This window comes from Rhea americana, unplaced genomic scaffold (assembly GCF_003343005.1).
Source record: "Rhea americana isolate MKP2758 unplaced genomic scaffold, rheAme1 scaffold_269, whole genome shotgun sequence".
Lineage (NCBI taxonomy): Eukaryota > Metazoa > Chordata > Aves > Rheiformes > Rheidae > Rhea > Rhea americana.
Window position 1 is genome coordinate 120,015 of NW_028186389.1, and position 27,701 is coordinate 147,715.

Here is a 27,701-nt window from a genome sequence, read left to right on the forward strand (position 1 = left end):
GGCCCGCAGCCGCCGCAGAGCGCGGGGGAGGCGGAGGGCGAGCGCCGCTGCCGCGCTGGCCCGGAGGAGGCGGCGGACCGAGCGGCCTGGAAGACGGCGGCAGCGCGGAGACGGCGGGCAAACTGTGCTCGAGCGCGGGGGAGCGGGGTGAGAGCTCAAAGCAGTTAACTGTTCCTAATGTTGGCTCCTTGTTGTGCTCGCCCGTACAGTGCGGGCACGTACTTGCCGAGGCTGGTGAATGCGAATATTATTTACCGCTGAACTGCATTCCTTTTTTTTTTTTTTTTTTTTTAAAAAAAAATACTCTCCAATAAATGAAACTGGGGCTGTGGCTCACAAAGACAATATCCTTAACTGTAAGGGTAATCTTTTTGAGTTGATGTTAGAATGAAGGGTGCTAATTGTATTTAAGACTCTTAGCCTTTGCAGGTATTGCTGCTGTTAGGCTGCAGATACCTGGGCTCCGAAGGTGTAGCATCAGCTCTTCAAACTTCCTTTCGGTTCTGTTACTTCTAGCTTTCTCAAATTGGGCAGGAACTGCTCAAACTCACAGCATGACTTTCAAAAACAGATGGGCTAGTAGTTAAGTCAAAGCCTGTTTCAGCTAGTACAGCTCTGTTAAAATCCAGAAACCAGTCAGCTTTTAGTAAGGTGCTGAATTCAGGCTGACGGATTCCCCCCTCCGCCCCCCCCAAGTTTGGTGCTTCAGCTGTACGCTGAACCACTGCAGATAAATGAGAGTACCAGGCTCACTGTCCCACTGAGTACATGCACCTCATATATATAATAAAGCTAAACACGGCAATATTTGTCTGCATTGCTACTCTAGGGTTTAACCTATTCATGCAGTATTTGTTCTGAAATAAACTGAAGTTGTAAAATGGGAGAGGGGGAGGGAAGCTTAAATGTACGTAATTTGCTTTAATAAAACAATTTGTAATCCAAATGTCAGTATAGATGTTCCACTAAGGGTCACTTTTTTCCTGAAAAGTTCAAGTCAGCGCTGTCTGGAATAGCAGGAAATTAGCTCTCACTTCCATAACTTCTAAGCCTCAATATTTAAAATTTTATTTCTGACAGCAATAACAAGTTAAACCTTAGATAGGTAAAGCTCTAAACTAGCATCTAGAGTATAAGGATTCAGTACATCTAAGTATAGCGATGTTTTTTACCAGCTTACACTGAGCAGGAACTTAAAGTGAACTCTAACTGAAGAGGGACAGAAGCATACTCCCATTAAATACTTTTTGCCATTTTCCAGCAGTTGGGGATCATGGTGTCACAGCCTGGGAAGCTGCTGCTCCTGTCTCTTCTGCTATGCTATGGCCTTCAAGATTTTATATGAAAGCTAGTAGGATGCTTAATTAGAGATTTCTTTGGACCTCCTATGCGTATTCATCAGTGACCATGGCCTATTTCCAATTTTAATTTAACAAGTTGTGATTCTCCCATGGAGAATGTACATTACTTAACAACTACCCTCAACAGTGGTTGTAGGAAGTTAAAGCAACCATCACAGGAGAAACAAGCCTATGCCCTTTCTTCTCTCTAGAGAAGGATGTTTCCTATAGTTCAGTGCACTTTAACTTGTTTTGGTAGAGGGCTGTGGTTTACCTAGGGGCTGAAAAGCTCATTGTCTAAATCAGGTACTCTAATCTGCAAAAGTCCCTTTCAGCCCCTTAAAAAGAATATATGACTTTGGAAAACAGAAACAAGAAACCCACATTTTTCCTAATAATAAATCACTGATGTTTAGCATTAAAACTTAACAGAGTTGGGGTCTATCTTGAGGTACCTTCTTCTGCAGGTAGAGGTAGAAAAATATTTTTTTTCCCCCTCAAAGAGAAACTGTATCATATCAGGTACATCCCAGCTAGTGCCTTTAACACCATTCTGCCTCACTAGAGCCTCTGCGACAGGAATTTTACAGGCTAAAAGTTCTTCACTGTAATTGTCACAAGTCATTTTGCACCCTAAAAATTAAAAACTAGGAGAAAAACTTACTTCTGACTGAACAAAGAGAACAGCAGTTAGATATCTATGCTGTGCTCTGTTTCAGTGAGGTCAAGACTTCGGCCAGCCTTTCCAGTGAATCTGATGGAACAGCAAGTCAGGTAAAATAGCTGCTATGTATTGCTCTTTTGCTGCAGTATCTTTGTTAGTTATAGAACTACAGTTCCGATCATCCTCTCTTCCCGAGAGCTGGCTTTAGAATATGTGTTTACATGATATGCTTCTCTTGAGGTGTTAGATATGAAAGCAGCTATGTTTAGAAGTGTATTTGATAGCCTGGCGTTCATGGGAAAAACTGAAAAGTGTGGTTGGTAAGTAGCTTTATAATGAAATGTGAAAGATAGGAGTACTCCCTCTTCCTGCCCCAATTAAAAACTATCAGTCTTGTAAAGAAATAAAATAGGAAAAGATACCCTAGAGAAAAAGATGCTTAAAAATGTTAAGAAAGTGACCAAGTAACAAGGTTTGCACTTCAATACCTGAGTGCACCAGCCTGTACTGAAACCCTTATCTTTAAGCAGTGTGTGCTACAGCCATACATGTGCATCCATATTAATCAAGCTGCTAAACTTCTTTCCTCCCTGATTTATAGAAACTGATGCTATTATGAACAGGAATATTTGACTCAAAGTGAAGCATAGAATGACAACGTTTGTCATGCTGTCTGTTTTGCTAGGTTATAGCTCATAGTCTATGACAATTTTCTAAATGGTGTTGCACATTTTTCTCTTTCAGGATGGTAGAATAGCAAGCAGCGGTGATTTCCTGTGTTTTGGAATTTTAACGTCAGCACGACTTACTGTCTATAGACAGCTGTGGCTAAAGGTGGAAAAGAAAGTTCTCTATGCATGATAAACCCCAAAGGAAGGAATAAAGCATTAGCATTTTGTACTGTAGAAAATTTAGGAGGTAGTTCTGTTGCTCCATATGATGCACAAATTTGCTTAAAGATGACACTTTTTACAGTTCTAGGTGAGTAAAGAATCACACATCGCATGGATTTTTTTGTTAATTTTTGCGCAAATTACATTCTGTATTCATACAAAAACAACGTAACTTTTCTGACAAACTGTACATATAGAAACAAGTTTCTGTCTGGAGGTGAACTGAAATCTGTGGAGGTGCTCCATGTCTTACAACACTAAAAAAAATTCCAGCTCTTCACAAAACAAAGTAGGTAAAAGAAGAAGATGAGGAAAATGGGGATGGAGAGGACAAAATAGAAACCTAGCTACAATATTGCAGCTAGTAGCTGTTGATTGATCTAGGAAAAGACCCTCGTTAGGAACTAATGCACATTCAGTTATCCCAGTTAAGAATCCAGGTTTGTGGTGGTGCAGGTTTACTTTCTCCTTGAGTCCAGAATAGCAGTTTATTTAAATATTGTCCAGCAAGGACTGGGTGGGACCCAGTCGAAGCCTCTTCTATCGTCCTCTTCCACCACCCCTAGATGCTCCTCTTCTTGATTGACCAGAGTTCATGTTACTTCCTCTTCCCCAATTACTACCACTCCTTCCTCCTCTTGAAGGGTTATTGCCTCCTGCAGGGCCTCCACCGAAGGCTTCATCCCTGTGGAATCCATCGTGATGGTCTCCATCTAAAGAACTAGACCTCCCAGATTTTGGCACTCTCTGTGAAGGTCCTGAACTTCCTCGTCCTAAAAATGAAACACAATCAGTCACTGATGTTGTAGTTTAAGCCACGTCTCTGCTCAGACAGACTATATATTTAACTAGTTCTCATGTAGTATAGTCATTTGCAAGCTGAATATAGTTGAGACCTGTAATTTTATCCCTCTTCCCACTATACATTTTTTTTAATATAAATTCAGTATCTGCATGACAGTCTAGAGGATGGTTAGCAGTCAAATTTAAATGGGAATTAAAGGAGATTGTTTGGTACAGTCAGCAAGGACTTAAATAAGGCAGCACAACAATAATCATGGTCTCCTCAAAACTCCCTGTCATTCCTATCTATTCTCATCCCTTACCATCATCTGTGTTTTTTGTATATTTTTTTATTTAATCTATTTGGCATGCTATTCATAATATTTTTTCTAAATGCAGACACAGCACTGATTGATCAGTTGAGGCTAGTGATGAAGATAACGACGATGAAGATAATGAGTAACATTACTGGTTGATTATTTTTTTTGCTAGAAATAATGGAAAAATGCTCTATTTTACCACTAAGCAAGAATGTAAACTTTATTAGCTCTCGTAGCCAGGTACGTGAAGATTTTCTGCTTCTCACTGATCTTTTTAGTACTGATAAAAGAAAGAAACTCAAGCCATTAGCTAGAATTAATGTATTATTTTTAAGAAAATAATGGGAAGTGCTTTATGGGCAAATTTGCTACAGCCAAATTAGGATATTTTTGCTCCATTTTAGCAAAAGTTTTTTTTTTTGTTGACTGTGCTTGTTTCTGTGTAAAATAAGAGACCAGGTTGTTCCACAGAGCTTTTAGTCCATAAAGCTTACATCCCCCAAAGACTTTAGCAGTTCAGCAGGTGGTGACAGAATCCTTATTTGAAAAAGGATTGCTCATGTTTTGTTCCTCAAGCTTTCTGCCACTGTATTAAACTTCCTTTGGTATGGTAATGAATTGTCTAGGCACAAGAATAGTGGATAACATGTGTTTTGAATTCAGTAAAGCATCTGACAGTGAAGGAAAAGGAATCCTAGAGATTTAATAAGAAGCTACCTAATGTGAACAACAGTTTGGCCTATCAGTGCTAACTAAACTTGAGGATATGAAATTCAGTGGCATCAAAGGCCAGGCTGTGCAGTTGAGGACCAACAGCAGCCTCAACTACAGACTGTGAGCTCAGCACTTGGAAACAACTGAAAAGGATCTCAGTCACTGATCAGAGCATAGCAATGAATAGGCAGTATGAGGACGTCATTAGAATAGACAACGGCAAGCCTTGGACTTTTAACAGGCAAAATGGAACAAGAAATGCTGCAGGATTAGCAGGATGACCATGGGACTCACAGTACTCACAGTAATAGGCTCTGAACTGCCTATTAGACTCCCCCAAAAGGTAGTCTGTGAGTTACAGTAGCTAGTTCTACATCATGTTATTGTTCAAGAGTAGCCAAAAAAAGGCAAATATGACATTAGGAGCTATTAGGAAAGAATGGAGAAAATAGAACACAATCAAGCCAATTGTGGAAGTCCATGGTTAAACCATGTCTTATGTAGTTTGTGCAATTCCTAATTATCTCATTTAATTTACAAAAGAAAACTGGAAAGGGCATCGAGAAGTTAAATAAGGATAGTAAAAGGTACAAAACAGCTTCCCAGATGGAACAACTGAACAGATCAGAAATCTTTAACCTAGAGAAGAGCTAATTCAGGGTGGACATGATACAGTTCGACACAATTGCAGGTGGCATTCAGAAATGAGAGAGATCAACTTTCCATTGTTTCTTCCAAGAAAAACCCTAGGCATCACTGAATAGAAATGGCAACTGACAGGCTTAAAAGAGAATCATTCTCCCCCTTTCCCCCCTTTTTTTAAAGCACAGTCTCCACTGCAGTTAGGTCTATCAGTGGATGTTGTGCATGTCAAAAGTTTATATTTTTTCACAAAGCAATTAGAGAAGCACACAAAAAATAACTGCCAAAAGCAATTAAATAAAAATACAACATTACTGGAAGTCCCTGAACTATGGACCTCTGGAAGTTGAGAGAGGATTTCAGGGACATACTGCTACAGGTTTACTTTGTTCTTATAAGCTGTATGGACTTCTGTTCTGATCATGGTTGGCCATGCTTACACTCTTACAAATGGAGAAATTGTAAGGAAAGAATAAAAACAGGGCTCATTAAGGCTGATATGGGAAAGATTTTATATGATTTAAGTATTAGTAAGGAAAAAACCCTGTTTAACTTAAAGCACAAAAAAGAATATTAACTAACTACAAATTACAAATTGCTAATCCAAAAATGAAGAAAAAGGCTCTTAACAATAGTTTTCCAACTGGAGTAACGGGAAACCAAAAACTTATTATTGAACAGGAGCACGGGATATTTAAGAGGAGGATTATCTGATGCCCAAAAGAGTAATACGATCTGGATTTGGAAAATCCCTTCTACTCAGTTCCTTTAAGATTTATTTTTAGCTTCGCAGTGTGCAAGATTAAGTATTTACCATAAAATTCAATTCAGCCTTACCCTCCTCTGAATATAATTTCAGTAAGTTTACTGCTGAAAAATGTGCCAATGTTGCACAAAGTTTTCAATATAGAGATTTCTTACCTTTCCCTCTCTCCTCTGGAGGTCCACCTGGAGAATCCATTTCTCTGTGGTCAGAGGTCCCTGGTCCATCATGCCAGGGCCGTTTGCGTGGTGGTAGTGAGGCCATGTCCATGCCCTGGAGCGAAGAAGAACGTTCTCGGTTAGCTGGAGAGTGTCCATCATGAGGAGGGTGATCTGGACGAGGACCTGATCATGACAAGAAAAAACAGGATCATAAGTAATGTTCATCAGATCATTATTTCTAATTTTGGAATTAACCACAAATTTACATGCTTTCTACATTAATTGGTCCTTAGTTTTGTAACTTATAATTTTGTATTTTTTCTAAACAGGCAAGCAAGCAAACAGATGAATAAGTTGTAAGAAAGGTAAAGGTACAATGATGAAGATAGGTTTTAAAGTTTAAAAGAAGATAGGAAAGGAGAAAATTATAGATCTAAAACATTCTTTTTAGAATAAAATATTTTCATGTGTTTTAGGAAAGAGAATCACATATTCATCTTTTTTTTTCATGTGGCATTTGTACTCATTTTTTCATGACACTGCAAAACCTTAGTTTTACCCATATAAAGAGTTCTCATTCATAGTTAGTACTGTTAGTAACACAAATACTAATGTCAGCAAGCTATTGTAGCTGAAAATTGAAAACTCTTTTTTTTTTTTTTTTAAACAAACAATAGTGAAAGATTACTATGGTATTAATATATGTCTCAAAAACACATGATCTGACAAAGATGCACTTCAGTCATCCACAGGTGGCAACAACAGACAGTTCTGACTGTATACTAGCTGAAGTTAAAAATCAAGACTTTAGAGCCACAGTCATTTTTTTGTTCAGTGGGATACCTGCATTTAGAGCCAGTCACTTTCTGGCCAGTTAAGATTTTTCTAAATTTAGAAAGACTTAAAGAACTAAGTATTGCTTTCCTGGTAGTAAAGAGAGTGATAACAAGCATGTGAGATACAGAAGTGCTACTTTAAAAACTACATAACTAAAAGAATGGTTATGTTAAGTCTATTATCTAAAGCACACCTCACTAGATTTATTTGTTTGTTTATTTATTTTTACCTTCTCTGTTTCCATCCCAGGATTCTGGTTTCCGTCCTCCTTCAAAACGTGGAAATTCATCTGGAGTAGGAAGCAGACCCTTTCGGCCTCCTGAGCAGCAAGAGATGCAGGGGATGAGAGTGAGAAGAGACATCGTATTCATGAAACTATCGTAATTTGCCCCAGGAAATGTCTTTGCTTCCTCAACCTTGCATTTCAGTGTGGAAGAATGTTCCCTCACCTCTAAGAGTACCGCGACCTCGCCCCCGAACACCATGGTCCCTTCCTCTTGCGTTTTCATCTGGAGAGTCAAAAGTGTCATCTGGCCCAAAATCTTCAGGACCAGGAAAGCCATCTCTCCCCCTGGGTCCCCGGCCCTCGTGTCTTGAGGGTCCTCCTCTTCTGAAGCTACAAGAGAGAACATGGTACAAATGTGTTTTTTAGGTAGAATTTACATTGATAAACTTGAGTCATCTTCACTTCAATAATCAACTTGTTTCTGAACTGTTTTACTTAATACTGTAGCACACACTAAAACAGGATTTGTGGACAAAGACTCTGCTCACTTTATGCCTCTGAGCACTTTGTCATTTCATTTTTATAGTTTCCCCTCTTATTTCCTTGTCTGTGTTTTTTCATACAAGAAGAATATTGGCGTACAAGAAAAATATTGCATTCATTTAATGAAAAGGTAAAAATCAGTGAGTGATGTTAGATATAAGGTAAGGTAAGGAAAAGGACAAGTGAATTTCCGTAGCTGTTGTGGTCTTATTTCCCCTTCTAAATTTTATTCATTTTGGATTCTTTTGCTATAACATTATCTTATGCATTCAGTTCTTAAGAATCTAAGTTGATAGTTTCAGCAAATGATCCTAGACTGTACTTGACTCTGTAGTGAGGATGGTTGCTGAACAGTGCACAGTAGCATCCTACAGCCCAAAGAGTAGTTTATCCAACTGCAATAGTGAAAAATTCTGTTTTGTGAAATGTAGCTATCGTGACACTGAAGTTGGTTATTTCCTTCTAGCAAGTACCACGACATCTTCAGTAATTTGATATGATTGGGTTCTGTATTTTTTATTAAGTATAGTTCCTCCAGTATCATACTGGGGTTTTAACCCAGATCTTCAGAGAGAAGAATGGTTCTTACTGAACTGTAAAAAGCCATTTCAAATAAGCCTCTAGATGGCTGCATGAATACTAGAAGTTTTGTTTTTTACAGTACCAGCATATAAACACTTGGAGTGCTTGTAAAAGTGCAGACATATTCTGTGTATCATTGCAACTCCAAACGTATGCATGAGCATCAGTTGTTACGACTGTCTCAGTTTACAGCCCAGGTCCCACAATCTCTGTGCAAGCACAGACAAGATGGTTAGGTGGTGCAGGCACACTGGTTCAGGAGGCCTCACAGTGCAATCCCACTCTAGTACTGCCCACCCCTCAGCGAGACCTCTAATAATGTGGAGCACTGTCCTTGCCCATTCACACTGCGGCCCCCCATCCCTTCTCATCCCAGTTCCACACTGGCCAAACCATAGCCACAGTAATATTCAGGTAGTTTTGGCTTTTTGCAACATCCCCTTCCCCAGCTCATTAAAGACACAGTGCATCCTATTACAAGCAAAACTTTAGATACTTTTATTTAGAATTTTAACAACATTAACCTTTTAATTACAAATTTAAATATTTTAACAGTAGTCATAACACAATACAATATTTTTAAACTTTTACATTTTTTTTAATTAAAAACAATAGGTCTGTCTCCACCTCCCAGAAAACAAACACAATACAGAGAGGAGGCTGCTGTGCCTATATAGGTACAACAGTGGATGGAGGGAGTGCTGTGTATGGACAATGAACCATTTTACATTAACTTAGATGATTTGGGAAAACAAACTGAACAGTTTCAGGTACAAATGGTTCAAATAACCACAAAGCAATATTGTTCAGCCTTGAAACAGCACAGTCCTCTAGGTGTTCTTTAGAGGGTCTCCCATTTTAATACTGACATGGTGTGACTCTGCTTAGCTTGTAAATTATCTAGATTTGCAACACAAGGTCCTAAGGCTACCAGAAATAGTGCCTTTCCTTTTGCAAGTTAGGCAACCTTATGGCCACAGTTCAGTTTTGAGATCTAACCGTACCTATGCCTGACATAGCCACAGCACCTAATATTGTGTCATATAGATCCTTTTTCACTTTTGCATATCAGTCACACGTGAAACCCTGCCTTGTATAGGTCTCAGTTCCTGTTTTGACTGCTTTCAGGTCGTCTTCCTTGAGGCCTAGGACCTTAACGTACAGAACTACACACTGTGCAGATTAGCAGGCAGGAAGAGGCAGGTCTCTGCAGTAGAAGCATCATGTTGATATGCACAGGTAGAGTAAGAACAGGACAGGGATGAAAAGGACGGGAAATTAGAGAGAAACACACACATACACACACATCCCTCTCATGCTTGATCAAGCCAGTTACAATCTCAATTCCAAACCAAGCCAGCTAAATGAGTGGATTGGGATTCTTAGGTTCACCTCAGCATCTGCAGTAAATAGCATCTAATTCACCTTCAAAGGAATTCATTAAGTTTGCTAAGCACAATAAGCCCTTTATAGCCTTGTGCTCATTCTTTTTAAACTAAATTATCTGTACAAATACTTGTACTGTGACGAACAGACTCTTCTTAGTTCAGAAGTCAGATTTACAGATCACAGGTTTCTTGGATACTCTTCTTGAAACCTTTTTAAAATCAGGATAATAAAATTTTTCCAAGTCCCTAAACACTTCCAATATAAGATTCAAAAATCTCTACTGCACTTTTAAAAATGTTGTCTGCCATGTCTTTTAGAATTCTATAACGCAGACCATTCAGCTTGGATGCTGTCTATTTTTACTCTTACGTTTTTAAAATGGCTTTAATTGTTACCTTCTTTTAGTTACTGTTCATTTCTTTTCATACTCTTCACACAAAAGGAAGGTACATCTTTACAGAGCTAGGTAGAAAATAGCTAAAAGAAGAGCTGTATAGATGTAAAGTAAAAGGAATGTAAGAAAATGATTAAAAAGGCAACTAAAACACACAAAATTCACATTATGTGGAGACCACAATATATTTGTACAAATACACGTTTCTATACATACGGAGTTGGTGGTCAGTGAGAGGCTTAGACCTTGGAGGCCAAATTTTACTGTTAAACTAGCATAAGTCTGGAGCAACTTTCAATGACAGTTAATCTTGCTGACTTAAGAGTAATTCTTCCATATTTACATTGGTAACTAGAAGCAAATTCGTCCCTTTGTGATTTGTCTGGAAACTGTGAGCAATGACGTGGACATTGCTATGAACTAGATTATTTTTGAGTTCTTCGCTTGGCATTAAGAAATAAGTCAGAAAGAAATAAAATTCCTACAAGCAAAACATGAGAAAAATAGTCTCAACAGTCCAACAGATGCAGTAGCTCTGCCCCTTAATATTTGATAGTAGGATCACTGTTCCTGCTCCTTACACGTATATTACATCTCATTCTACAGTCTCTACAGTCATGCTGTAGTTTGTGACTGGAGACAAGAGTCTCGAATTCCATTTCTAGTGTTCAAAAGTTTGTCATTTTAACCTTCAAGTTTCCTCTCAATTTTCATCAAAACGATCTCAAATCTTCATCCTGTGTCACTTGATCTTCTCTACAAAATTTCCTCCCTTCTCTTTACTTACTGTTTAAAGACACGGAAGCTGCTGTGTACAATGACCATTTTTCAAGTTTTCTTCTATTACTGAATGATTTTATGGACTCTATACTCAGGTATATTAGAGTTTTCATTTCCTTATTGGTTTCCAGTTTATAAATCTGAAACAGATAGACTCCTTAATGAAAAGGAAACCAGGAAGAAAGATTTCCCTCCATTCACCCTTTACCCCAAGACAACAAGAAGATTTATTCTTACCTCTCATCGCGTCTTCCTCGGAACCGTGCATCCTCAGGATCCCGTGGATATCTATCATCTGATGGTCGCCGTCCTTCCCAAGCACCAGGAGGCCCACGGTTTGAACCTCCTCCTTCAAATTCCCTGTGATCAGGAGGAAAGGGAGGCCCAGGTCCACCGCGTCTCCATTTTTCATCTTGTAATGGTGGACCTCCTCTCCCTTCAAATTCCCGTAATCGATGGCCAAATCTCTTATCTGGATGGAAGTCGTCACGGAAGTCATCTGGTCGATCAAAGTCATCATGGAAATCTGGGTGAGGTCCTCGTCTATCTGGCATGCCCCTGCTGTCTCTACCATCACCCCACTCCTGGCCACCTCGAAACAACCCTCTCTCAGGCCCATGATCAGGACCACCACTGTTCTGGTCGTGCCTTCTATCTGAGAGAGGGCCCATGTGATGGTTTGGTGGACCACGGGAGTCACCTTGAAGGAAAAAACCATAGCAAATTTCTGTAATGTTTTCTAAAAACATTTCTAGGATGTTCTAGTTTGCACATTTCTCCAAAGTACAGCCTATACATCTCACATTAAATAGTCTTTGGGGAAACACTTCTCCTCTACATTCCTGCTAGAGTCTGTGCAACCTTCTCTCCGAGCCAAGGCCCCATGCTATGCTATAGCCTTTCCTACCTAGAGGCATTGCACTGGAACTGTCACTTTTTGGAGAGCAAAGAAGAACAGACAGGATATATAATTACCTTTATTAAGACCAGGTCCTTGGCTGTGAGGGCCGAGACGACCTTGTCCTCCCTGCTGCCCCAGTCCTGGTATCAATGGTGGAGGACCAGGGTTCTGTCCATCCTGTTAATATGACAGGAAAGATTATGTGAATTACCACACCTGAGAATTTCTTCTTTTAGGCATTTTGCAAGAGGGCAAAATACATTTCTTTATATAAACAAAGACTATGTATCTTCACAGATCTTCAAACAATAGAAAGAACTGATTTTGCAATTGTTTGAGCCTAATTTTTCAGACATTCACATACTACTAACAACTCTTCAGTCACTTCCTGAAAGCATACATGATTTTATAGAAAAGTTACCATTTCAAGGACTAATTACACCATCTATATTTTACCTGTAACAACCAATGATGATAAAACTCATTTAGCTGTGAAGATGAGGAAATTGTGTAGATTTGTTTGAAAAATATCAGGTACTGACTTGCATGCTATTAAAAAATTGCCTAGGCCTATACCTCTATACCACCAGAACTGCGTAGTCCAGGACTTTCTTTAGAAATAAAAAATTAAAAAAAAAAATAAAAAAAAAGGGAATATCTGCCAACAGGTGAAACTACTAGTACCTGCTGCTGGTGGTACTAGCGAACCACTCCTGTACACCTTGCTTTGTAAACTTAACATAGAAATACATGAGCTTGGTTTTGACCGTACTGGCAAAGTGTTTTTTTCCTAATTCTAAATCTAGGCTCAAAAGAAAGTACTAAAACCTTTAAGATGCGTGAGTAAGCACAAAGGGAGAAGTTGTTACTAGGTTATTAATGCAAGGACAGATATAAAGGCAGAAGCTGCAGTAGCCTGCTTTTCCCAAGCAGAAACAGCAGACTGAGCAAGAGTTTGGTGGAAGCTGCATCAACCCAAAGAAAAAATGAAGAATAAGTAAGCCTTTTGTTATTCTGGTTTTCTCCATGAATTTTGCAAGGTTGCTACACAAAACCTTTTATGCTGGTATCACCAAAATAATAACAACAATAATAATCCCCCCAAAAAACAAACCAGAAAACCCAAACATTTTTTCTTAGACACGTCTAAAGAATAAAATTTGGAACTTGCCTCTATACTGGCTTGTAAAAGACCTTCCAGATGGTTCATAAATACTTTAAATATATACATATATATACTCCGTAATTGTACTTGTGATTTACACTGATTAATCTACAAATTCAAGTTAAGTAATTTTCATGTTCTGTACTTATTTTTTTGGAAACACTACTTTCTTTCAGTTGAAGAAAAGTAGTAAGTTAATCTGTGCATTTTTCCCTTCGTATCTTGAAATATGAATTTTAAATTACATACTGAACTCATATTTAATTGCAGTATCAGTGATAAACACAAGAAAGGCATAAAAGTATGCACTACAAACAGCACATTTGTAAGGAATATTTTTGTAAGGAGTTAGGGGAAAAAGATAGCAAAATATCAAATCTTGCTTGATCAAATACACATTAAAAAAGTGTCTATCCAATGACTAAGCAGTGAGATGAACCCAGAACACAAATTCCCTGACTAGGAAAGACCCACCTAAATATTATCACAGTGCTTCTGCCATTCTTGACTGAAACCTGGCTGGATTCCCATACATTTATAACTTCCCAGACATTTCCAGTAATTTCCCTGTGCAGGGAAATTTCTTGCAATAAGCTTTCTTCAACTTCTTAAATTCATGCCACTTTTGTTTAAACAAAAAGTAGTTTCTGATGTTCACTAAAAGACTTTCCTTAAGGTTTGCCAAAACACCTTATTGCTAATAATTAATGCTCTAACAAGGCAGGAAGACAGAACAGCAGTACTACATTTTTACATGCTTTTCACCTCAAAATGCGTTATGGGCCCCACCTTACAACCGCGAGACTAAATTCTGCAGAGCTCAGGAGGGCAGCGAGCAGGGCAGCAGCTTTAGATGATCGTGTCCTCCTCCCCGCGCACCGTGCCACAGCTACGCTCGGGCCGGCGGCTCCCCTCCCTGCTGACTTATCGGATACAAACCACCCTGCCGCTTCTGAGCGGCTGCTTGCGTTTTTTGCAGAATCTTTCGTATCGATCCACAGGAAAAACTTGTCATTCTTCTGAAACATTTCCCAAGCTCCTGAAGTTTGCCTGCACACCGACAACAGAGGCTTGTCCTTAAGTATTAGCACCTTGCACAAGTAGTAAATGAAATGAAATTCAGCATATCTAAAAAGATTAGTTGCGATTCAGACCAACTCTTCTAAACCAGCAACCACCAAAGAGCCACAAAAGTACCACTGCTAACTTGGCAATATTCTGTTTGCCCAGCTCTATTTTAATATCAACATGCCTATCTCCAGAAAAAGATTTTGCCAATCATATCTCAGGAAGTTTCCTTCCCATACACAGTTTTCTATTCTGTTTCATGCTTGCAGAAGGTAGCAAATCTCAGATTGAGGAAGCAATGTACATCTAGCCCAAGCACCGGGCAGTAAACCCGCACTCTACAATGTAGAGTGGGTGCAGATAATAATGGGTTTCTTTACCTTTACAAATCTGTATAAATATTCAGTATTAATTTCACAAGCCTTGATGAAGCAGATAAGTATTCATACCCTTCCTGTTACTGATAGGGGAAAAACAAAAGGAAGTCAAGTGATTTCTACAAATTTACAGAAAGGTAATGTCGAATTTGGAACCAAAAAAAGTGCCAATGCCTACTGCTAAAAAAAAAAATCCAAGTTAGGTAACTACTATTATATTCATATTACAGAGAAGCAAACAGGAGCAAAAATTGACAGGAACATTATGAATTTTGAAATCTGTTCTTTTTTTAAGGCATTATCCTACTAACGCTACACTAAGAAGGGAAAAGGGTAAAAAGTGTTTGTTTTTTGCCCTTTCTTTTCAATATTTGTGTGACTTTAAGATAGTAGTATTCATTAAGAATAACTGTCCATCTGTCAAAAGCAACTAGTGAATTCTCACCTCAGAGCATTAACAGCAATGTTGGACAAGGACAGTCCCACACATTCTGCACATAAACACACGCGCGCTTTGATATACACCTGCACAAGCTTGGTAGTTATTCTCAAGCCAGAAAAATCAGTCCGCTTAGCAGAGCCATGAGAAACACCATGCTAGCATGAATTAGATGACCGATAGTTATGGAATCAAATTTTATTTTCTCAGCTTTGAAGCTTTTGAAATCTCAGCAATGGTGTTGCACTAACAGACTTCTGGAGGGAGTTGCTACTTATTTGTTTTTTAAAAAATTGAATAAATACATAATTTGTAGGCCACTCTGCCTCAGTCTGAAGTTGAATCTCCTAAATGAAGTTCATGTCAATGTCATCACATGTTATTGCAAATGGCACTGGACTACACACCAAGGGGTATATCCAAATCATCTAAAGCTTTAACTAGAAACTATTCAATGCAATCTAAAAAGTTAATCTTGTTAAAGATTACATTTAAAGATTAAATATTTCATAAAATTGGATAAGTAAGGTTTTTTCCCCAAAAAACTCCCCTTCCAAAACCCACCTTAAAGATGAATATAAACACGAGAAATTTTAAGTACAAAATCAGTGCCAATAAAATAGGGGATTTTAAGAAATATGTTCACAGTAACGAAAACAGAAAGTTTTCCCCGAGCCGCAAGAGACCAGAATGAAATAAACTGGCTATTAAAGACCCCGAAGAGCTGCAGAGCAGACTGCACCCAAGACAATTGGCGCTCAACTAGTCTTGATCAAAATCCGACGCAATTCCTGTAAAATTAGCTGGTAAGCAACATTCTTCAGCACTCGAGCTCAGCCTAGCGCAAGCGGAGGGCAGTGCCAAGCTTGCCACCCTTCCTTGAGCCCAGAAGGCCAGGGCAGGTGCTTAGCACAGGTCCGCGCTGAGCTCAGCAGTCCCAGCTGCCCCTCTCAGACCTGCGCTGGTCCCACTCATGCTTCTTGCTGAGCAATCACATGCACAGCCAGGCAGGATCTCTTAACTGGTGCTCCAGAAGAACAAAGGCAGCTAAAAGGATTTCCAGGCGTACACTGGAAGCACAATAGCTGTGCTGCTGTGCACTGAATCTTGATTGAGCAGGAAGCTCAACTGGAGCCATGCTAATTTCAGGTGTGTCTTCACCACACATTTCAGCATCCATGGTAAAATCATCCCACACTTTGGATAAACTACTGTGGGACAACTGAAAGTTGCAGTAGTGTGCTTATCAACTCCCCAGGAAATTCCCCATTTAAAATAGTTCAGTGTCTTTAAATTAAAAAGCTGGAGTTTCTGCTAAGCTTAAATATGTTCTTAGCAGACATTGATTTCCGTATCAGTACTTCCAGTAATTCCATTTCTACATTTACCTTTGTTGCTTCCATGCCACATGACTCTTTTCACGACCACTTAGCTTTTTTCGATGCCGCAGTCCTGCAAATACCCCGCACCTCTGGGCTCTCAGCTCTTGCTCTGCTCAGATATTTGTACTACCTGACATTGTCACTCCTAGGTTCTTAACACCTCCTTGTTACACAGACCCACACATACCTGATTAAATGGGGGGCGAGGCCCATCACCCAGCAAAGGAGTTTTCTGCTGCTGGAAAGGCAGAGGGCCCTGTGAAGGATGTGGCCCCCTTGAAGGGTTCGGCTGTCCCTGAGGTCCTTGCATGTTTCCTTGAGGCCCTACTAAAGAGCCTTGTGGAGGTCCCTGTTGGCCTTGTGGACCTGGTGGCCCACGCAATTCTTGTGGCGGTCCTAACATTGTACCTTGAGGAGGGGGTCCCTGTAGGCCCCTCATCTCTTGGGGACCATGTCCTAGTAAACCACTCTGCATATGAGGACCTCTCATTTCTTGCGGATGACCCATCATCATCCCTTGTGGAGTAGGTCCCTGGTTATCTCTGGGTCCTGGTGGACCCTGCATCCCTCTTGGATTTAGTCCCATCAAAGGCCCTTGAGATATAGGGCCTTGCATCCCTTGAGATCCTGGAGCTCCTTGCATGCCATGAGGAAGAGGTCCTTGCATTCCTCGGGGACCAGGTGGCCCTTGCATTCCTTGACCACCTGGAGGACCTTGAGGACCCAAATGACCTTGTGGGCCAGGTGGACCCTGTGGTCCTAGATGAGTCTGAGATCCAGGTAGGCCTTGTGGTCCTAAGTGGCCTTGTGGTCCAGCACTACCCTGTGGACCAGGAGGCCCCATCGGCCCATGAGGGCCAGGATGTCTCTGCATTCCTTGATGCCCATGTAAATCCTGAGGCCGTGGCATTCCTTGTGGAGGTCCTTGGGGGCCTGGAGGTCCTTGTGGTCCCATGAACCCTTGTGGACCTGCACCGCCTTGGTGTAATGGAGGACCTTGAGGTCCCATTTGTCCTTGGGGTCCCGGAGGTCTAAACTGTCCTTGTGGACCAGGAGGTCCCAGCTGAGGCATATTCATTGGCATCTGCTGAGGTGGGAGGGGCTGCTGAAATCCTTGAGGCATCTGTGACATTGGGCCTTGCCCTGGAAAAGGCTGGGGTCCATGAAGAGAGCCTCCTGGAGGTGGCGGCTGCACTTGCTCAGCTTGCTTTTGTGCAAGTCTCTCAATCTTCAGTTGCTGTTCCAAAAATAAAATAAAAAGACTCAGAAAATCAACTAGACACAGAAGTGTAGGAAACAACTAAAAATCAGAAGCAACTATCTCATTCTTGGGAACTTAGAAAGATTTAATGCTTTTCACTTATTTAGTAGAAATACAACTAAAGGGAATCATAGATCAGTATTAACTAACTGAAATGCAGAGGCCTCACTGCAGGTATCATACTATAACACACTAAGTCCATGCACTGTTCAATTAGATGTTTTGAAAAAAACATGAAAATAGTCCCACAAAAGCAAACTACACAATTCGGTGTTAAGGTTCAATAGTATCACGTAGAGCACTAAAATAAATTTGCTAATAACTTCACATACGTACCTCCAAGAGTTGCGGGTTTGTGTACTGAAGTGCTGCCATTTCCTGTTCAATTTCTGCCTGTGTCTTCTTTTTCTCCTCCAGCTTAATATCTTCCTTTCTATCATTTAATGGCTCAGGTGGAGGAGGCAAAGGGACTTTATTCTGCATCCATGCCTAGAAAGAACAGCGAACAAAAGACGAATTCTGAGGACTACACACTGAAGAGCATGTGTACAATACATGGCCACATTGGGAAAGATCTTTTCAAATGCTATGTAATATTGATATTCAAAAGCTATAAACTGGGTTGAATAAAACAATCATATCAAAATATCCTGTTTTCAATGTACAGATACAGGATTAAGGGATTTAACCAATTTTTTAATGCAGAAATAGTCATTAAAATAACTAGTGTGGTACATTATTTTGCACTGGATGTTAATCTAAAGGAGCTGATACTGGAAATCCAAAATGCTGTTAACAGCTAGACACTTTTTGAAGTTGAGATAACAATAATTTGTTCTGGCGTTCACTCTGTATCAGGTACTTACCTGCTGAAACTGTGCTGGGATTGGTTTTGCATAGGGCACTTTTTTTTGTGGCACCTTCTTTTGGTCCTTTTGCATTACTTCCTCCATTCCCCAGTCCAGTCCTGGGATTGTCATTTCAATATCATTGGACTCATCTTTTCCTTTAGCAGCAGGGAGACAAAGAGTCAGCACAACACAAGTTTACAGAGAAACTCTGTTACTCTCCTTACAACTTATTTAACAGAAGAGAACAAGAAGTTCTCAGATCTTTCTTTTTTTCCACAGGAAATACACACAACACAATTTCAGAAAACAGTATCTGTGCTACCAAGATACTTGAAAGAAGTGAAAGAAGTCACTCAGTATCTGGATGGTTCAGGAAAATGCCTCCCCAAAGCTATTTCTTACCCATCTGCTCTTGCTCCATGGCTATTTTCAATTGCTCAGGTATTCCCATTCCAGGAATAACTGCTAGGCTGTTGGGTTCAAGATCATCTAGAGGAAAATAACAGATATTTATTCTTAGAACAGTTTTCCTTCAAATTATAATTTTACTCTTTTGGTATCCTGTATGCTTTTACCTCCATTGGCTTCATTACATATTTCACAACTCCTGGGACACTTTTTATCCCATATATGAATTATAGGATATTAAATTAAAAGAATAGCAAGTTCATATTCATAAAAACACTCCAAAAGGCCAGAAACTCTGGCCTTTCATAACAGTCACATCTAGGGGAGAGGCTCAGAAAAGGAAATAGTATTTCATACCCATCCCCACTTTTGTTATAACAAATGCTTATTTCTTAAAACTTAAATCAGATTGAAATGTTACATTTTAATTAATATTCCCAAGCACAGAAGAGCAGTTAATGAAAAACCTTAACAAACAGATGCAACCCTGGGGACAGAAAGGTCACTGAGGCATGCTGTAGAGCTGGGCAATCCTGACTGACCCAAGAATATCAAGAAAAATCCTTGGAAGAGGCTGTAAATTTTAAGATTTGAGTCAAGTTCAACTATCTGAAAAGTTTTCCCATGCTCAGAACTGTGCGAAATCATGAAGTTTTCAGGAAGCAAATCAAACTGGGGATACTGCTGGAGAGAGCACCAAACCTCCTTCTTGTGAGTGACAGAGCAGGTCTTACCTCCTGGAGCTGCAAAACAGAAGAAAACTCACTGTTAGAATTGTAATTCCTTGATAACATAGAGAACAAAATTACACTAGGAAAAAGTATTTTTATCTAAGAAGTGTTCAATGCTATACTCTTTCATCCTCTTCCCCAGAAGTTGTAGCCTAACTTCTGCTATACTCTCTAGGCTTGTTCCTGAGCACTAACCCTCCTCCTTCCCTGTTCAAGGCAGTTGCCTTACCATACTCCACACCGTCTTCTGACATGCCAGGCAGCAGATTCAAGTTGTAACGATCTCGCATTTTATCTCCAGGTCGATTTCGAGTCCAAAACTTGCTGTCAAAAGGAAGTTATATGATTTTGGTAAACTGGAAAAAAGTATTAGCTACTGTTAATCAAATTCTGTTCTGCTTCTCTATATTCAAGTGTGGTGTGCTGTCTTGATTATATAAAGGTTCAAACCCTTATTGATCAAGCTCAACCCTAAAACTGGGCATCAGGTGCGAGTTAGAAGAAGAAAAATACGCACACACGTACATATATATGTATAAAATATATCTATCACATTGAATTATACAATTCAGAAGATACTTCAAAGTACAATGGGTGTAAGAAATGCAACACTGATGCACAGATCCTGAGCAGACAGGTGTTTCCAGTCCTTTCCAAGAATTTCTTGCTCATTTTAAATACTTTCTTAACACACAATTAACCTTGTCAATACACACACAAATTCCACTGCCCTTATAAAATACTCCATGTTTACAGTGTGTTCAACCCAAAAGATTCAAAGCACAAACTACCCGCCTCCAAACACGCTGGCAACGTGAAAACAAACACATGGCCAGCAGATGGGAAAGAAAATGGGAAGATCAAAAGTAGTATTTCTTCAGTGAAAAACAACAACAATCCTTTAAAGCTTTCATGTAAAATGTCAATGTCTTTCCCATTAGACAAATTTGTCTGCCTGCTTTCCCAATGGGTTGTGTAGCAGAATAATCCCAGTCTGTTCTCTGCTCATCTGTGCCACACTCCTTTCCAATTTCTAGATGTATATACATTCCCTAAGTATTTTCTTTAAATGCTTAAAAATACCTGGTGTGATCATTTGAGCCCGAACAGAGAATGTGTCCAAGGGGATGCCATGCCAGACTCCAGATCATTCCCTCATGGGCCATTTCCATTCCACCAACCTCCTTCTCAACCCTGATGCATCAAAAAACAAAACACACCAATCATTACACAGATGAACATCTGCTACACATACAATATAAACATTTTGCTCTTCTGTTGTTCCTGTTCTCCTACCCCCTAAAGTTTTAAGCTTCAGTTATTTTTCTCTAGGGTGAATAGACTATTCCCCGTTGAATTTAATAGGAAACTCAGAAATGTAGGAATTATTTTAAATTGTACATTTAAAAGCAAAATATTTACAACATCTCAAAAGAAGCTCTAACATACCAGCAGCTTCAAGCATTCATCAACCTCTCAACAAAAGACTATCAGAAAACACCAGAATATTAGAAAATTTTAGTAAATGCAATTATTTCCTTTCATAAATAAAGCATATTTACAAACATTCTCAAGACTAGAGCAGAACTATACCATAAACATGCATGTTAAAGCCTAGATTCAAAGATGAAACACATATTTTATATTTAGTAGAACAGCTCTCAAATCCAACCAACGTCTCTCTAGCATGCTGGTGAAAACGTCACATACCCAACATGCCAGAACAATAAAGAGCCATCAGATCCTCCGCTGGCAAACAGCCCTTCATGAACAGGATGCCAGGCAACAGCTGAAATACAAGATAACTGAAAATCAGGAATTATCATGCTAGAATTTCTAACAAATGTAAAACAGGGTCTCAAAATCTTTCATTTTTAATCCAAATTTACCAATAAAAATCTTCAAAATACAACAGCTTCTGACCTGTGGCCTCTTTCTTATGACCCCTGAAGACCTGAAGTTCTTCTTTCAGATTACGAATGTCAAAGAGCTTGCAGAGGTGGTCACGAGAAGCTGTCAGTAGCCAGTTTCCATTCAGATTCAGTTTTACCTCCATCACTGTGTTTTTATGAGCATGTCTGCAAGCAGAGAAAGAAAAAAAGACTTATTGTCCAGATACCAATGTCTCAGACACAAATAGCTCCAAATGTTTTGTCAACAGTGGTTTTGTCGGACCACTAAACTAGAATATTAGGGCTTTCTGTGCCAAAGACCCTATGCCTTAAAATTGTTCTTTTGTATTTAAGATTAACTGGTAGTTCTCACTGAGACAGTATTTGGTTACCGTGCATGTTCCTAGTGCAGCGACCTCCGGCTGATCAGAGATTTCTTACACCTAGTTAAGTACATATCTCACTTCTGTTTTCCAAATGACAACTGTTTGACTAAGAAGTCTATGAACAAGGACAAAGTCAACTTAAACAAGAAATAATACAGTCCCAGTTTTCCAGGTTCAGACTTCACTTAACCTCCACATTTTCCGACGCAGCTAAAGCACTAGCTCTCTATTGAGGCAACTGCGTATAGCTGAAAAGATGTGAAGTAGAAGCTGGAAAGAGAATTTAAAAAATAATAATGATTGCATGAAGTTATCCCATATTTGAGAAGAGTAAAGTCTCGGGACAAGAACTTACAGTGTGGCAAGGCTCTGGCCGGTCTTTGGATCCCAGAATTTTATCGGCTGTTGGCTATCTTTACTTCCTGATACAACCAACCCCTTTGTCGGATGCCAATCAACGCACTTCACATCTGCTCCGTGTCCTGGTAAGAGCATTAAAATTGTTTATTTAGAGATTTCACAGAAATTGGAAAGACACTGAAAATTAAAGTGTGCATACCTTATAACTGTAATGCAAAACCAGATGAAAAACATCACAGAGCACAAAACATAAAATCAAGCTAAATAAAAACTCCCCCAAACTGTTTAAACTGCATTCCTTCCCATTAATCATCAGTAGTACCTTCTCTTCAGATTTCACCCTCATATCCCAAGCTCCCTTCACCTAAATAAAAATTCTTTAAGATGTTGCTGCTGAAACTGGTACTTTTCTAGGCTTTGACCGTACACTACCACACAGTATTTTAAACATGCACTGAAGAAGCATTTTTCTTGAAGCGTTAAGGAAAAATACACCATTACACTTCATTTTGTATGAAGTACTTTAGAAATTAAAGACAAATATGTATTTTTTCTCTCAGCCTATCAGTATTACCCTTTTGCTGTCCTGTCAGAAAATAAGCAGAGAAATGAAATCACGAACCCCCAAATTAAATTAGCATATGATGAGAAGAAATCTTATGCGATTCACCTACCATCAGGTCAAACAGATTCAGGTTTTTCTAACAGTCAAGAGTCAGAAGAAAACCCTCACGATATCACTTTGTTTTAAACAGACCAACTGACCTTGACAGAGAATCTGTGCTGCTCAGATGATCTAAAAATCAGTCAAGAAGAAATGCTCATTTCTGCTACACAACAAAACGGGGAGGTTTCTGAGCTGGAATACAGGGATTTAGAGAAGAAATGATGATGATTTCTTTCTCCAATATCTCTCTACAGCAGCCCACTTCAATAGAAAGCCAACAGTGAGAGTCAATGCCAAAAAGTGAGATAGCATGCAGCAACTAAAGAAACAGCAAGATGAGAAAAGGAGGGCGGCCTAAAACATAAAGGCACTAAAGTTATAAAATGCTATGGAGGAATGGTGGGATGTTCCATCAAAGAGACACAGTTCCCGTCAGGGTCAGACAGTTCCTACAGAAACTGCTTTGTTCTCAGGTGGAGTGTTTAGCTTAGTTGCACAAGCATTCTTAATACACTCCTAAATTCAACAAGATATTAAAAATTAATATTTTTTTTCCCTCAGGCTGCAGAAAAATCAAATCAGAATCAGAAATAAAAGCAAAATCTAAAGTACTCACCCATCAAATGAGTGCAACTTTCTCTCTCTCTGATACATATAGTGGGCAGATAGAGGAGAGATTCCTGACCCAAGAACACATGAACACTACTTCTGGGGAGTATATGGGCAGCAACTTTAATCACTAACTGAGTACGTGTGAATGAACCTAGTTCTCCTCCCTCACTCATAGCAGGCAGAGCTGACCTCAGAATATGCAGGATCTCAGGGAAGAGCAGGGAAGTTATTGAGACTGTAAACCTGCTCGCATGTTACCCATATGAGGTGGTCTTACCAACACCAGGGCCCTCTGAGATGCCTTTCCCCCTCCCTCTCTTTCTGGTTCCCCTGATGCAGAAAGAAATAAAAGGCACTGGCTTTGCTCTAAGTCCATGTCTCAGCTAAAGTAGGCAGCTGAATGTGAAGCAAGTCTAGTCTGAATGTCTATTTGGGAGGAACAATTCTGCCAGTAGTAAGAAAGAAAAATGCTCTACCTCAATACTGAAAGGCAGCTTCATGCTTGCAGATTTTCAACTGATGATATTCTGTAGGTACTTGTTATCCTGCAGCCCCCAAGGAAAGACAGAGGATTTTAATTCAAGGGCAACATTAGGCCCTTATAGAGAAAGGTTCCATTAGAGGTAATAGCTAGTTGAACCATACTCAAACAAATGTAATCAAAAAAAAAAAAAAAAAAAAAAAAAAAAATCAGTGAAACCCTAAAAATTAGTCATATGGACAAAAATTACGTTGATTTTGTTGGTCCTAAACAGCAACTTATTGATGCAAGAGTACTCCAAAGAAGGGCCACTTTTTGTTTGGGTATCAGGACCACATCCTGCAAATGAGTCATGCTGGTGAAAGGAAGTCTCTGGATAAGAGCGCATTTTGAGCAAGACCAGATTTAGGCTCTTCTGTGGAGATCTAACCTGAGTTAAATCAGTCCAGGTATGTACCTTGAGGAAAAAAGGCTCAGCCTGGGCCACCCAGCCCAGGTTCAGAGCCACATTCTGTAACAGAGCAACAGGAGCAGCCACCCTATAAAACGCTTCATAAAGGGAAGGATGGTGAACTGACTGTACAAGACCAACATGCTTCTCAGAAGGCTGTTTCAAGTAATTACATAGTAACCCCAGACACATGAACCACAATGCTAAAAGCCCATCTGAAGACGCTAAGACACTCAAAACTTCTAATCAGAGCAGCTAGACGATTAACTACTTATCAGCAGGCTTTTGACTCTCACCAGCATCTTAAAATTAGCCTGAGGAATAAAACTATCATAATGATAGATAACCGAAGTCTTCTGCAGAGAGCAATTGTACAGGCAGTGTGCTCTGGACTACAGCAAAAGTGGGGAAAAACTGGGAACTTCCACTGTTGGCTGCTCAGTCATCTATCCCGCCCACAGCAGATTAATCTTTTAGGGAAAGCCCTGTTCTGAGTGGGATCGTCGCAGATAGATACTTCGCAATAGCTCCCCACTGCTGCGAGGCTCTTGAAGATAAGCAGAAAAATTAACTCTCTCCTACAACAAGCAGGCTTTAAATAAATCATTCCTAAGGAAAGAACTGAGTGAGGAGGTGGGGAACAAGGGTGTCAGAAGAGGCTAAGAAGGAAGAGCCTAACTCAGAAGAATTACATGAGAATACTGAACAGTATTATATAATCAAATTCAAAACAAAAACAAACAAACAAAAAAAAACCCCAACCACCAAACAGCAAGTAACACCATATATTGCTTTATGTTCTTTCTACTGATAAGGAGACCTAAATACTACTCCCTGTATTGACACAGATGATGCAGAAAACGCATTTAAAATAAAGCTCCGGAGGGAAAAAAGCTTGGCTCTTTTAATTCTCAGTTCTAGGCTAAGACTTGGGAATCGGACTCTCCTCTGGTGCAGGATCCCCATCACCAAGCACTATGTTTGGACGTCTTTAATTCATGCAACTCTCTGTAGTCTGCGTTGCTTATTTGCTGACTCAAAACAGCTTTTTCTCAGTATCTGAGTTCAACTTTGCCTAGATCTATCCGTGACCAGAGCCGGCAAGCGAGGATGGGAACGCTGCTACCTGAACAGTGCCCTAACCCTTCTGCCCTTTTATTCTCCGTTCATGAAAAGAATAGCTGTTACCTCATTTCCCTGTCTCAAAGGGCCACTGTAAGAATAAATGAATTGAAGTGTGTGAACTGTCTGGAAATCATGGTAATGGAAGGCCCAGAAACAAACTGGAATGATAGGAAGACCAAAGACAAAAATTTTTAATAATTTCAATTCATTTAAAATCATGATGAATTAGTGCCTGAGCACAAACCAATATACTAACGCTTCTCAGTTCTGTTGTCTTTTAAAAATCTGCATTAAAAATACAATAAAAAATAAGCATAAGCAGATTCATTTAAAAGTTCAGATACATAAGTATTTCTCTAATAATACTTTTCATACATGTTACAAATTTCTGACCACAGTAACTGTAGTCACAACCCAGTTAACAAATAAAATATTGTTTGTTAAATATACTTCCAGCCAACCTATTTGAAGGGCTTACTTTTAAAGATACCACAGAGAAATTCCAGCTGGAAAAAGGAAAACAAGCTACAAGGTTATGTGTGGTAGAGTTTGATGAGCTCCAGCATGGCACAAATCTGAAAAAGCACACATGAATTAAGGACTTGAGTTTTTCTCTTATTCTGTATTTTTTGCATATATGACTTACTAAATGTAATCTATCCTATTAAAAAGCATTAAATTGTTTACCTTTTATTATCATCTACAACATAAATAAGTATTTTATATTGCATCAGTGTGCAAACTACTGCTTACAGATATATTAGGTTTATTGCTGTAGCCAGTATTTTTCTATTCTATTCTAACCTGTAGGAATGAGTCTTATTCCAAAGGCATATCAATTGGAAAGAGCATTTTATAGCCAGTATTGTCCAGTTTCTAGATGATTCCCCCACTTCTGCTCCTTTTTTTTTTTTTTTTTTTTTTTTAAAGTACGTACACATACTGAGGTAATAGTTCCTTGTACTTCACATAAAAGAGAGCATTTCTTGTGCTTTATATAACATGCATATTCATAAATAAATGGATATATGTAGCTGTATTTTAAAGAACAAATAAAACCTTAAACGCAACAACACTTTCTTCTGCCTTCTTAAGAGAGAACTCTGTTTGCTTAGGTTTTAAAGGCACATAGTTCTCTCACCTTACTTCAAACGGGGACATGCAGATCCCATTTAGTTAGGCACTGAGCATCCTCCACTTCCTTTGAATTGGTTGATGAAGCCCTTCCATTGCCTCACAGAAAACATTCACCTTCCCACAACGTGTAACCCAAAGGATTAAAAAAGCACCTCTCAGAGCAGCAGCCCCTCCGTAAGCCAGTGACTACTTCCGAGGGATCTGCAAAGCACGTATCAGGCCTCGCATCACGAGGCTTCGACTCCATATAGGATTCTCCACTCCCACTAGGCAGAAGACAAAAAGATCTGCAAATCAAAGACGATGGAAGACTGCCGTGCTAACAGAAAGATGTTCCAGGTTTTCTACATAATTCCCTTAGACTTTGTTAGTTGCTTCCAGATTGCTAGTTATGTTGGATTATTTTGCCAGGTCTGTTCTTATGGAAGGCTTTTAAAATTTTATCTGGTGTTTATCCACTACCCTAATAATTCACTGCTCCTATGCAAAGTTTATTCAGAACCTAAGTATCTCCCATCTATCAGAAATACAGATACAACTCTTAGAAGCAGTTTTGCTAACGCTGATGAGGTTAGAAATAAGCATAAGACTAAATTTTGATTCCCACGATCTAGTGTTTTCTCCTGTTGCTTTATATGAACTAAATGCCTCCTGAAAGCGATCCTACGAGCTCTTTGAATACATATACAGTATGCTTTCTCTTTTTAGTATGGGAGGTTGATGAATAATAAATTATGGGAAAAGCTTCTTTTGGTCTTCGGTGGATTAAGAACATTGCTTCCAAAATACTTTCAGATCCGTCTCCCAAAATCAAGTTCTCTTTGCTTTATTTTCCTTAATTTACTCACAGATTCATTTTCTAGCTCTGTGCTAGAGGATTATTAAATATGTCATCTGGAGAGACTGCTAGAGCTTTAATCTACCTACAGGGAATATCTCCTGTACTATCGCTATTTTCTAGATGAACAGCAGCATG

The 27,701-nt window shown here is 39.4% G+C and overlaps 1 protein-coding gene and 1 long non-coding RNA gene across 5 annotated transcripts in view; one reads left to right on the top strand and one right to left on the bottom strand.

The window, feature by feature from the left end:
• The first annotated feature begins 6 nt into the window (after window positions 1–6).
• On the top strand, window positions 7–15,301 carry LOC146594209 (uncharacterized). 4 transcript variants are annotated; one of them, XR_014896227.1, is made up of 5 exons: window positions 7–2,985; window positions 4,080–4,240; window positions 6,299–6,494; window positions 6,610–6,651; window positions 7,367–15,301. It is a non-coding gene; the product is annotated as an uncharacterized LOC146594209 (long non-coding RNA). The 4 variants fall into 4 exon arrangements; XR_014896228.1 differs by having other exon boundaries at window positions 6,610–6,645; XR_014896226.1 differs by lacking the exon at window positions 6,610–6,651 and having other exon boundaries at window positions 7–2,114; window positions 2,749–2,985.
• Window positions 2,996–27,701, bottom strand: part of WDR33 (WD repeat domain 33) — a 68,822-nt gene continuing 44,116 nt past the window's right edge. Inside the window, exons 8-23 of the mRNA XM_085307938.1 lie at window positions 22,248–22,374; window positions 21,538–21,692; window positions 21,325–21,403; window positions 20,698–20,808; window positions 19,844–19,938; window positions 19,618–19,626; window positions 18,878–18,964; window positions 18,491–18,630; window positions 17,961–18,113; window positions 16,551–17,600; window positions 12,007–12,109; window positions 11,269–11,731; window positions 7,567–7,733; window positions 7,347–7,436; window positions 6,278–6,463; window positions 2,996–3,670 (exon numbers count right to left, since the gene is read on the bottom strand). Coding sequence (XP_085164064.1) covers window positions 3,438–3,670; window positions 6,278–6,463; window positions 7,347–7,436; window positions 7,567–7,733; window positions 11,269–11,731; window positions 12,007–12,109; window positions 16,551–17,600; window positions 17,961–18,113; window positions 18,491–18,630; window positions 18,878–18,964; window positions 19,618–19,626; window positions 19,844–19,938; window positions 20,698–20,808; window positions 21,325–21,403; window positions 21,538–21,692; window positions 22,248–22,374 — 3,248 coding nt within the window. The 3' untranslated portion in view covers window positions 2,996–3,437. The remainder of the gene's footprint in view (window positions 3,671–6,277; window positions 6,464–7,346; window positions 7,437–7,566; window positions 7,734–11,268; window positions 11,732–12,006; window positions 12,110–16,550; window positions 17,601–17,960; window positions 18,114–18,490; window positions 18,631–18,877; window positions 18,965–19,617; window positions 19,627–19,843; window positions 19,939–20,697; window positions 20,809–21,324; window positions 21,404–21,537; window positions 21,693–22,247; window positions 22,375–27,701) is intronic.